Genomic DNA, 11,783 nt, shown 5'->3' with positions numbered 1-11,783 from the left:
GCATGATAATAACCATAAAAACTAATTGAAAGTGCGCCCCGAGATGTGACTATAAAAAATTACGTATACGCCGCGTGGCAACGTATCGAAAGAGGGGAGGGGAGGGGCAGACAGAACGGAAGAAACATTATGTTTGAGAGCGTAAAAATGCGCTGGCAAGTACAAGTATCGACCGCTAATGGAAAATAATACAAAATAATGAAAATATTCGGAAATGAAGTACGATGCCCGCACGCAGAATTTTGTTTATTTCGAGAGCCATCACGCGCCACAGGGAAGGCGAAAGCAAAAAGCAGAACAGGAAAAAGTGGGCCACTAAGTGTGGGTGGTGTGAGGGTGAGGGGTGGGGGGTGGGTGCCAGCAGCTGCCCATCACATGACCAAAAGAATGCCTATGCACAGGAACACAAGTGAATATTAATTAAAATACTCAAAGTCTGGGGGAGTTTTCTCTCTTCTCTTTCTGACCGGTGTTCTCTCTCCATTTATATTCCGCCTGGCAAAAATATGAGTATTCTTTTCTCTCTCTCTCTCTGTTATTGTGATTTTCATTAAATTTCCATACCAAAAGCGGCAGCTGGTCAGCAGCCAAAGAAGAGAGCGGTCGGGAGGGTGCGGGGCCATTTCAAATATTTGCCAAATAATTAATCACGCCACATCGTAACCGAAATCACTGACAGATCCGCCACCAGAATGAAATGTCTACGTCAGCCAGCAGTCTCCGGAATGCCAGTACCAGTACCAGTACCAGTGCCCAGATACATATTCTCTGGCCCGTGACGATGGCTGGTGGCCACCGATAAAGGCACACACAGCTTCATCATCGGCGTCCCTGAGGGAAGGGAGGCGCCCGCCTGCACAGATTACGATAAATTTTTAAATAAAGTCGACAGCAGACGCCGCCAAGTTGAGCGATGGGATGGGGCCAGGGATGGGCCAGGGGAGCAGAGTATTCCCTTGGAGCAATAGGAACAGGTGGTGGCAGAGAGGGGACAGGGACACCCCATCAACGGGCGATTTGCAAGACTCTTGTCGGGTGATTAGTCAGCAGTTGGCCGAAATTAATGTAATCAATTATGGCAGCACGCAGCTGCTCCCCGCTTCCCGCTCCCCGCTTCCTGCTCACCAAACCAATTCCTGATTTCAACATCGTAATCACAATTTATTTGGAAGAGTCCACGACATTTGTTTAGGATCGAGTGCAGGCGGCGGGAAGGTAGAGGTACTCGCTGTCGGTCCAAAAATCCAGCATCGACTTGCACTTTCGCCTCTCCTGCTGCTGCTGCTGCTGCTCCTGCTGCTTGAGGCACTGGCAGAGGGTGTCTGTCGTGGCGCTGGCCAGACCGACCTCCCGCAGCTGCTGCACCATCTTGTCCTCTGGCTTGGCTCCCGGTGCGCGGCCCTGGACAGGAATCGGGCGCATCCGCAGCTTGTGGGGCTTGGACACATTTATGTCCAGGAGGACGGTGCTGAGGGTCCGCGGATTGTAGATGCTGCGACACAGGACATTGTCCACGTAAATCTCGTAGTGGGCAATGTCGGTGTAGTCGTGCACGAACCATTCGAGAGCCAGCGAGCGCTTGTCCATTCGCCGGGCGCTGGTGATGGCCAAGGGGTAGCTGATTCGCGGAGAAGGCCGCTGCGGGCCGGTGCCGTGCAGATCGTTGAGGATCCGCTCGCGCACCGCGGACATGGCGCAGATGTCCAGGAAGAAGTTCTTGGCCGCCAGCTTCAACTGCTGCCGACACTTGCCCTCGTCCGAGGCCAGGAACTCGGCCTGCTTCACGGCATGCCGCATGTGCACGCAGTGGCAGCAGCTGCAGCGCTCGTCGTAGGTGGCACCGCTGCTGGGCGGTTCGGAGGTGCCTTTGCTGGCACTGGAAGGATCTAAGGTGCCTTTGCTGGCACTGGAAGGATCTAAGGTGCCTTTGCTGGGCGTCTTGATGGATCCGTCGGCGCTGACCAGCGCGAAAGCAAACTCCGGGAGCAGCTGGCGGGACTTCGAGGAGCTTCTGCTTCCAACGCTAGCCAGGGACCTGCGACTGGACTTGGCAAGAACCTCCATTCTCGAGGGCTTCTTCATCGAGATGACTGATGGCTGAGAGCTGGGGCCGAGAGAGCTCGCGCCATCAGTGTCCAGAGAGTCGGCCTCAGAGGTGGCCTTCTGCCGGCGAAAGAGAACGAGGGACTCGGTGGGATTGGGGCTGAACTGGGCAGAGCCTTCACCGTGTGACTTCTCGGACTGGGTACTCGGACTGCGGCTGTCCCCCCTGAAGTAGCTGAGAAACTTTATGATGGAGGTAGTGGACCCAGCACCCACCACACCAACGGTCTTCTCCAGGAAGCTCTTGATGGAGGCCTTGACCGACATCTTCTGCGATACGTCGCTCTGCGAGACTTCCTGCTCTTCGAAGCTCCTTCTGCCAGCCGGAGTCCATCTCTGGGTGGTGTTGCTTGCAACTTCCCTGAAGTAATTGCGGCTGCTGGAGGACCACCCGCTGGACGTCATCTGCATGCCGCTCCTTGTGCTGATGCTGGTCGGCAGATCGCTCGACGTCGTTCGCGGAATGCTCCTGGTGCCGGTGTTCGTTTGCAAATCGCTCGAAGTCGTACGCGATGTTCTGGGCGTCTCCAGTAGGGTGTTGGGCGTCTCCAAGAAGCTACTGGAAGGCTTCCTCAAGCTGCTTTTGACCATCAACTTTGAGCGGGTCTTCGGTTTGGGTGGCACCGGTGGCGGCCGCATCTCCCCGGGCAGAACGATGCTCACGCGCTTCGACATACTGTGGATTTTTTGCTTTTTATGTATTCGACTGGACAAGTTTATCAAATGAAGTAATCACTCAATGGGAAAGTTTTCGCCTACTGCGTGACACTCTTCTCCCTGTCGCTGTCCGTTTGTCTCGTTATCAGGGGTTGGTCATCCCCCTCTATCTCTATCTCTATCTTTGCTGTCCATCTATGTCAACTTTCATCACGACAAATGGCTGGACCTTCCTGTTTGCCCCCTGGCGCCCGAGCGACGATGTCGCATAATTTTGTCAATATTTTTCGTTGCCAGACCCAGGGGGATGGGTCGGTGGAAATTTACATAATGTACGGGACATTTGAGCGCACATTAAGCAGCATAGCTTTCGTCCTTATGGCAGGCTCTTTTTTCGGTTCTAATTAGGAAAGCTTGCAAAAGTCTTTTTCTGGGTTTTTCTCCGCCAAAAGTCCCCCAAAATCCTGATGGATTCGTATTCCTGGGGGGACCTTAAAGCCTTTCTTGGGGCTTGCCCTTTAAGATCGCGACTCCTACCGGGCTTGTTATTCGGCTTGGCTGCGCCGTCTACGCGGCGTATGATTAACCCGCACGCCGCACTACACATACGCCGCGTTGCCTCAGATACGAGATACAAAAAGAAACGCAGCCAGGCAGGCCAGGCCTGGCACGCAATTGTATTAAATTATGTTTGCCTCATGATTTATCTAGCACACCACATAAGAAGGCAGACCGACAAGATGCTTTATCCCGACTTTGTCTCGCTCTGCGGCTTCCGTCGTGGATCGCAGCAGGGTGCCGCCGCCTGACAACGGGGAGCGGTGCCCATGGTGCAGCTCCTTGTGAGAACTGTAATTGCCTGGCACCGCATAGCTCTGGCAACCATATTTAGATTCTGTTTGTGTAGCAGTCCTAGGCCTTGGCCTAGGCCTAGGCCATAAATAAATGCTGTTACACCTGAAACACTTTTTGGGTGGAGTTCCCCACGGCTGCGTTTTAGAGCGCCCCTCCCCCAACCACTAAGCCTTGAGGAATGCTTAAGAAACAGCAAAAGACTTTAAGGCAAGAATGAAATTAATGATGGCAAAATATGTCCACAGTATACGAGTATGGAATTCAATTTAATTGATTGAGGTCAACGCTGAAGTTTAATCATTTCCCATGAAAGATTACGCCCATTCCCATTGGGACGAGCGCCCGCTCCTCCCCTGGGATCGCATGGCATGTTTTGGGCGGAACCTTTAACTTCTTTTTGGGTTCCAGTTCCAGTTTCAGTTTCACTTTCGCTTTGTCTGCTGCAAAAACTAATTCAAAAGTTTTCATCTGTAGAAAAACGAAAGCGAAAAACTTTTCGTTCCCTTCCGCCTGGTGGGCGCTCTGATGTATTCCTCGCTGTTGCCAGAAGCTTTTTTCTGACAAGTTTTTTAGTGGCATAAATAATTGACTGGCGGATGGAATTTATGGCGGGAAGGTGAAGGTAACGGGAAGCCGCATGTCGTTAGTTTAATTTTCCGAGAAAATCAAGAGAATCCCCTTAAAAATATGCATGCGCGTATGCATACCCTTAGATGGGTAAAATGATAATCAGAATCCGCCCTGTAAATGGGCGGAAATTTTGATGACTCAACGCCCAGCTCACTCCATGGGATTTTGTTCATTTTTTTCGCAACAATAACGTGGTGGAAAAATCATAAAAAATATCAAAACCCTCCGATTATACGAGATTCCTTCTGTGTGAAATTCTATTTATTTCCATCCTACGCATCGCCGAGAGTGTTTCATTTGCCAGCAATTGACGGGCGGGCACTGTGGAAAAGGTGGTTGTGACGCGGGGGGAAGGGGTCGGTAAATACTGCTACAGTTGCCCGACAGCAGCGACCACGTGCAATGGGTTTAATGACAGGCCTCCGGGCCAACCTCTTTATGGCCGGCAAACACAAACCACACACACACACACACACACACACACATATGTTGGCACAAAGTATGGGAATGGCGGAGTTTGACTTCCGGCGGAGGGCAGAAAGAAATGAATTTAATGGCACGAACATTAATTATTTCTCTGCTGTTTGGCCAGCTTCAATTTAAAGTAAAGTAAAGCAAATTGAAGGCTGGCCTCACCTTCAATTTGGGTAAACTCTCGGTGAGACTTCCACCGAATGCACTCGGGAGAAGTGCACTTTGGAGTTTCCAGGCTGATTAAATTTGTCCAAAAATAGACTCAAATGAGACGCTGACATTCTACTTGGCGAACAGCATTCTTGTTTGCCACAATAAAAGTAAATAAATAACGAAAATGAAATCGAAATAGAAATCGAAATAGAAATCAACGGGAAGCATCCGAATGGCTGTGATGGCTAAAGCAATCTTGTATCAAATTGAAATTGAAGCAACATAAGGATCCCCCCCTACCAGACATCAGACACGTCCTCGCAAATCGGGACGAGAGATAAGCCCGCCTGAGACTGCCATCTCAGCCGGCAGTGTGTCAGTCTCGGTGCCAGTACCAGACCAGTCCCTCCCTGGTTTTCTCTTTTTTTAGGGGATAAATGCGTCTGATTGCGACTTGCAAGTATTTGCTTCTACACGAATGATTTTCTATTAGTTTGCCGGAAGGGGAAGAGAAGAGAGCAAAGACAACAGAGCGTGAAAGATAATCGCCAGGGAATGGGCATGGGGGAAGGAGTACAAAATAATTGGATGCTCTGCCTGCTTCAGGCTTCCTTCAGGGATTCTGTGGGAATTTATCTGGCAATTGAGGATGGGATGCGTGTACCCTGATTGCCGCATGGCCAGCGATTCCATGTTAAGGAGATTCTTTATTATGCAGTTGCACACACTGTAACACGACAATGCACCAGAGCCAGCAACAGCAACAGCACCAGGCCACAGCTGTCGAATCATAAATTTTATCTCCATTTCCGCACACCGATGCGCACACCGATGCGCACACCGATGCACACACCGATGCTGCGTATGCGTAATATTTATGGGTTTCATAGGTAATGCAAATGCATGCGGATAACCCTAGCCTGGCGCAGCATCTGCCCCTGCTTTATGCAGTGCTTTACAGTTTAAGTTACTCAAATCCCTGCCCACAAACCATTTGACACGCTTTTCTATTCTCTCTCTCTCTGTCTCTTCCGCTGCAGCATCACCATCGCACCGCCACCGCCGACGCCGACGCCGACGAACAGGAAACAGCCCATGCCAGAGCAAACTCTTGTGGCACAATGTGGAAAATAAAACACGACTCAGTGGCAGCAACCACCACCCTTCAAAGCGTTCAAGCCGCAACCCTCCTGGAGACATAGACAAGGGGCAAAGCAAAAGTGCCAAACATTTGGACAAAAGCGGACTAGCGGAAACGGAAGTGGCCAAAACGAGAGGCCGTAAAGAGCCACGCAGCCGAAAAAAACACAGACACTACACGAGTGGAAGGAATAGCAGAATCACAGAGATATAAAAGACCGCAAAGGACATCTCCCCCGTTAAAACATGTACGCCGCCCTAATGGACATGAGCCAGTCTCTGGCCGCCAGTCTGGCATATGCCCCCCTCGATCTGAGCGGAGTTGGGGCATCCAATGGGGAGAACGCGAGCGGGAGTGGGAGTGGAAGTGGCAGCAACGACAGCCTCGACTCCGACGCTGGCTCGTCTTTGGGTCAGCATAATGCCAGCGGCAATGGGCCGTATGTGCCCGTCTTGGAACGCCCGGAGACGTACATTGTCACCGTGCTGTACACGCTCATCTTCATAGTGGGCGTGCTTGGCAACGGCACGCTGGTCATCATCTTCTTTCGGCACCGCTCCATGCGGAACATACCCAACACGTAAGTCCGAGTGGCACGCACAGTGCCCGTGGGTGGTGACTCCTTGGGCAGCCCTCGCCGGGGCCATAAATAATAATGTTTTCATACGAGCCGTAAATGAGTTCCATGGCACCCCAACACGGGGGCTGGAAAAGCCACTCAAAATTCATGGTCTGACTTATGAGTTGTGTTTGATTTTATTGTTCCAATAGAAGAATTTATCGCATCTCCTCGACACTCGTCCCAAATTAAAAGTTGCCATAACTTTTGGGGCGAGGGGATGGCAATATGTTGTCTGCGATTCGGGAATGTTAAGTATCCCGAGGCCACGACAGGCAAAAGGAAACCGAAAACCGAAAACTGAATGGAATTAGGCTGGGAAAATGTCAGCCCACAAGCTGCTCTAGTTTCCAGATGCACAGGCTGCCGCAGCTCGTGTTCTGTGGTAAAGTTTTAAGACATTTTCTTGTTCACTTCACAGCAGATACTTTTACTCATGCTGTAAATAAATATTGACAAAGGATGCCGCCGCATAACGTATACACAGGGTGTTCCATTGAGACCCCGAACCTCTTTCATAACCGAAGCCAGCAGCTGACGACATGGTCTAGGCAAATGTTTATTAACTTTTGGAAACTTGTACCAAACTCTGTGGCTGTCCCTCTGTCTGTATGTGCTTCTACTTCAGTCTCTTTTGCCTTTGCGAAATTCAAATAAATTCAAATGGAAATTCAATCAAAACTTTCTGTGCCCCAGTTAAATGTCAACTGCCTGTCTGTCTGCCGTGCAAAGAATTCGTATTGCCCTTTTTTGTTGTAAGTGAATGGAATCTGGTACTTCATTTAGCTGCCATTAAGTGGGGTCCTGGAGGTGCTCTGATTGCCTGCCAATAGTCGCTTTTTGCTTTTTGCTTTTGGCTTTTCGGAAACTGCAATCAATGGCTCCCTAATTGTAATGGTGATTGCGATGGCGATGACGATGGCGATGGCCATTGTAATTGTCCGCCCAGCGATGCAAAGTTAGCCCTTCCTTCTCCACCCACGCAGTCTAGACTGGGGCGCAAATGCGTGAGATTTTGATTCATGTCACATACAATCAGAGCAGTCCACCAGCAGTCTGCCAGTCCAACGATTATACAAGTCAAGCAGTTCACTGCGGGTCGTTGGTGTCAATGTCAAAGCGATTTGCAGGCACTGAATTTCCAATCTTCCACTCACTCGCCACTTAACTAAGAGCAGAGCATGGTAGAGGGTGTGCCTTGTTGGGATTCCCATTGTGTGGGAGTGCGATTCAATTGAATCCCTGCGGTAAACCAGCAATTTGAGGGCAGGCCGCAACAAGTCCTTCCCTTTGGCCTTCATGTATCGCTGCTGTAGCTCCCTGCAGATCCATTCTAAAAACTTTACTAATTCTAAAACAATTACCGCAACTTTTACTGCTTGCCCATATATTAGTTAAAGTTGTGCTGGTCCCTCAACTGGTGCTACATTTCCAGCTTCCCCACTCGTTTTCCTGTTTGAAAAATCATTCCTTTCAGTTGAGGCGTCCGAGCGTGTCTGTCTGTGTGGGGTGTCGGGAACAATGACAAGGTTAACCCCTTCGATTGAGCAGGCACAAAGGCACATTTTTAGTCAAAAGAGAACTCTTCCGTGTGAGCGAACAAGAGAGCAGACAATGGACAGTCGGAATGGGAACGGGAATGGGAATGGGAATGGGAATGACACTAAAGGGTTTCCCCTGCCTGCCCTTTGCAGGTATATCTTATCGCTGGCTCTGGCCGATCTGCTGGTGATTCTGGTGTGCGTGCCCGTGGCCACGATAGTGTACACCCAGGAGAGCTGGCCCTTTGAGCGGAACATGTGTCGCATCACCGAGTTCTTCAAGGACATCTCCATCGGAGTGTCCGTCTTCACGCTGACGGCTCTGTCCGGCGAGCGCTACTGCGCCATTGTGAATCCCCTAAGAAAGTTGCAGGTAAGTGAAGGGAGCTACGGCTGACGTTAATCACTGGCCATGACATCTCTTGCCATCTGTTTGCAGACCAAGCCGCTGACCGTCTTCACGGCCGTGATCATCTGGATCATGGCCATCCTGCTGGGCATGCCCTCGTTCCTGGTGTCGGACATCATCGTCTACCCGATGCCAACGCCCGCCGGAAACGGCACCATCAAAGTCTGCTCGCCCTTCCGCTCCAAGATTTATGCAAAGTGAGTGACTGAGTTCCTGCGGCAGCAATCAATTTGCCAATTTGCCATCTGTTCGCCTCATTTGGCTTTATTTAGTCTGCGGATAATACTTGAGGACAGGCCCCAGGACAAGGTGTCCAATCAAGCAGAAGTGCCAGCCAGCCAGCCAGCCAGCCAGCCACTCGACTGAATTTGTTCCTCCCTTTGCCTGGGAGTGGGCTCCGCGTGGGTGACTCTCGGGAGCAAGAGATTCCAAATTTATGATGACTGTGGAGCGTTAGAGTAAAACTTTTCCATCTTATCTCTGCTCAAGCAGGAGCCGCAGAAGCTTCAAGGCGGGAAAATCGGAACCCATCAGAGGGCATTAATCATTAATGCAACCCCCCCATGCCAACCCTTCTGTGCCATCCAATGCAACTTTCACTTTCACCTGCTACTGCTGCTCCTGCGTGCTTCTGGCTGTTTATTGAAGTGCTTAAACTCAGAGCAGGGCACGATATGCCAACCGCAGCCACTGCCACTTAATTCCCTCCTCGCTTTGCTGCTGCTGCTGCTGCTGTCGTCAGCTGTTGCCACCACATAATCCGTCTGGGATGTAATTTGCACAGATCCGGTAGAAAGGAAAGCGGCTGCTACGAATCTGCTCGCTAATTTTTCATTTAAAGCATAATTATATCCCATTTCGTCATGGAGGGGAGTCTTTTGTTTCTGGTCTGCTCTGCTGCTGCTGCTGTTGCTGGCACGTGCTTCGGACCGCAATAAAACCCACAGAATGGAATGAAAAGTGAAAAAGCTAAAATAAAAAGCTGAGCTTGTCAGTCCAGCCAAACCGAGCCGAGCCCGTACTTTTCAGCTTTTTTATGAGCATGCGAAACGCTTAGGCGTAATTGAATGTGCCCCTTCCCATCCGGAGGAGCATATACTCGTATATGGCCTGCACATGGGAATGCCAGAAATATCCCAAAAGCCCCTTATTAAAATTGAAACGATTTCCCAGCACTCTGCCCACCCCTACCCACTCATGGCAACTCCTACACACCCAAGCCCATGGGACAGTGAAATTAATCAACTTTTGAGTTTTGCCAGCGGACACGAGATCCTGTCTCCAAGTAACCAAAGTTTCGGTCGTCTCTCTTGCAGATATATGATAGCAGCCAAGGCCTCGATTTACTATGTGGTGCCGTTGTGCATCATCGCGGTGCTGTACATCATGATGGCCAAGCGGCTGCACATGAGCGCTCGCGACATGCCCGGCGAGCAGCTGAGCGTGCAGAGCCGGACACAGGCACGGGCCCGGCGACATGTGGCCCGCATGGTGGTTGCCTTCGTGGTCGGTAAGTGGACACATAAAGCCGCGCAGTGAGCGCCAGTGGAGCCAGCCCAACTCTAATTGGCTCCGAACTTATCTTTGCAGTGTTCTTCATTTGCTTCTTTCCCTACTACGTGTTCGAGCTGTGGTACCACTTCTATCCCACCGCCGAGGACGACTTCGACAGCTTCTGGCACATGGTTCGCATCGTGGGATTCTGCACAAGGTGAGAGGCTCCAGCTCTAGCTCCTGTCCAATCGAGCGGAGTCAGCAGTTCTTCTGTATTCTGGCTGCTGCTCTTGCTGCTGCTTGCTGGGGGGACATTCTTCTTTATCCCCTGCATGGGGCATGCATTCCTCGAGGGGGTCACAATTTATGGGCGCACATATACTAGCTGGCTGGAATGCAGCTGACTTTTCTGCACCTCCTCTTTCTTTTCTCTTCTCTTTAAAGTTTTCCCGCAGACAGGCTTCGCCTGCATTGCCTCTGGCCACCGCTGACTTTTGGCAGAATTTTTAATTGAAACAGATTATGCCTGCCTGCACTCTGCTCCACGCCCCTCGTGCGAGGGGAGCATCCGTCCCCTCTGGAAATTGCTAGTAAATTTATTTTTGTCGACAGCTTTTCTGGGCGTCACTTAGCGCCGTAAAACTCTGAAAATAATGTGTGCCAGCAATTTGGTGGCTTAATTCTGGGGCCCAGAGAGGAGGAGTCGCGGTTAGTCGCACTGAAAGCAATTTACATTTTATGCAAATGGGCGTAAACCATATAAACCCTTCAATAAAATTCCATAAACTAGAGGAGACATCTCCCAGGACACGACACGACGCCACTCAAGTTATGCTCGGAATGGCTCTCCATCCCTCCATTTCTCCATCCACTCTTTGGGCCACATGCTCAATGTGAGTGGAATGAGTCTGGAATGGGTCTCTGCTCGATTACCGCTTCATTCCGCAGTTTTGATGGGAACTAAAGTGGGTTTGTGCCTTTTCAATTTGCAGCTTCCTCAATTCGTGCGTCAATCCCGTGGCCCTGTATTGCGTGTCCGGCGTATTTCGGCAGCACTTCAACCGCTATCTCTGCTGCATGTGCGTCAAGCGGCAGCCGCACCTCCGGCAGCACTCCACGGCCACTGGCATGATGGAAAACACCAGCGTAATGTCGATGCGTCGCTCCACCTACGTGGGCGTGGGCACCGGCACCGGCACCGGCAGCGGCAGCGGCAGCGGAGGTGGCAATCTTCGAGCCTCGTTGCACATGAACAATAATCAAGGCGGAGGAGGTATGCGTGGTGGCAGCTTCCACCGCCAGGACTCAATCCCATTGCAGCACGGAAATGGCGGGAAAGCTGCTGGCAGTGGCCCCACCGGATCCGCCGGACGTTCGGCCGCCATCAGTGAGAAGAGGTGAGGCACGCTGATTGTGGAGCTGCTGGAGGATGAGGAGGAGGTGGTGGTCTCCCTGCAGGCCGACGAGCAGCTCTAAGCGAACCATTGATCTCACTTTGTGTGCGCACCACCATCCCAGTGACCCAATAAACCTGAAACCCCCCCGTAGCCCTTTGCACCTAGCACCAACCCTTGACCCCTTGGCAACAGCTCTGCCCGCTGGCATTCCATGGATTAATTTGGAAACTCGTTACCCAATCGGAAGTGGGAGAAGCGATGGTAATATTGGACACAATTTGCATTTTATTATGGGCTCACATTTCCTGTA

General features: G+C 51.1%; 2 protein-coding genes across 2 annotated transcripts; one reads left to right on the top strand and one right to left on the bottom strand.

The window, feature by feature from the left end:
* Positions 1-1,137: 1,137 nt before the first annotated feature.
* Positions 1,138-2,835, bottom strand: LOC111079800. The gene has a single exon (XM_022375104.2). It carries the CDS (start codon positions 2,776-2,778, stop codon positions 1,189-1,191), a length of 1,590 nt encoding a protein of 529 aa, XP_022230796.2. The 5' UTR covers positions 2,779-2,835; the 3' UTR covers positions 1,138-1,188.
* A 3,112-nt stretch (positions 2,836-5,947) lies between these two features.
* LOC111079801 (neuropeptide CCHamide-2 receptor) lies at positions 5,948-11,774 on the top strand. Its single transcript, XM_022375106.2, has 6 exons — positions 5,948-6,593; positions 8,327-8,546; positions 8,613-8,779; positions 9,899-10,092; positions 10,173-10,293; positions 11,069-11,774. The coding sequence occupies exons 1-6, from the start codon at positions 6,259-6,261 to the stop codon at positions 11,475-11,477; spliced, it is 1,446 nt and encodes a 481-aa protein (XP_022230798.2). The 5' UTR covers positions 5,948-6,258; the 3' UTR covers positions 11,478-11,774.
* The last annotated feature ends 9 nt before the right edge of the window (positions 11,775-11,783 follow it).

This window comes from Drosophila obscura, unplaced genomic scaffold (assembly GCF_018151105.1).
Source record: "Drosophila obscura isolate BZ-5 IFL unplaced genomic scaffold, ASM1815110v1 contig_151, whole genome shotgun sequence".
NCBI lineage: Eukaryota > Metazoa > Arthropoda > Insecta > Diptera > Drosophilidae > Drosophila > Drosophila obscura.
This window is presented reverse-complemented; position numbering and strand designations above follow the sequence as displayed.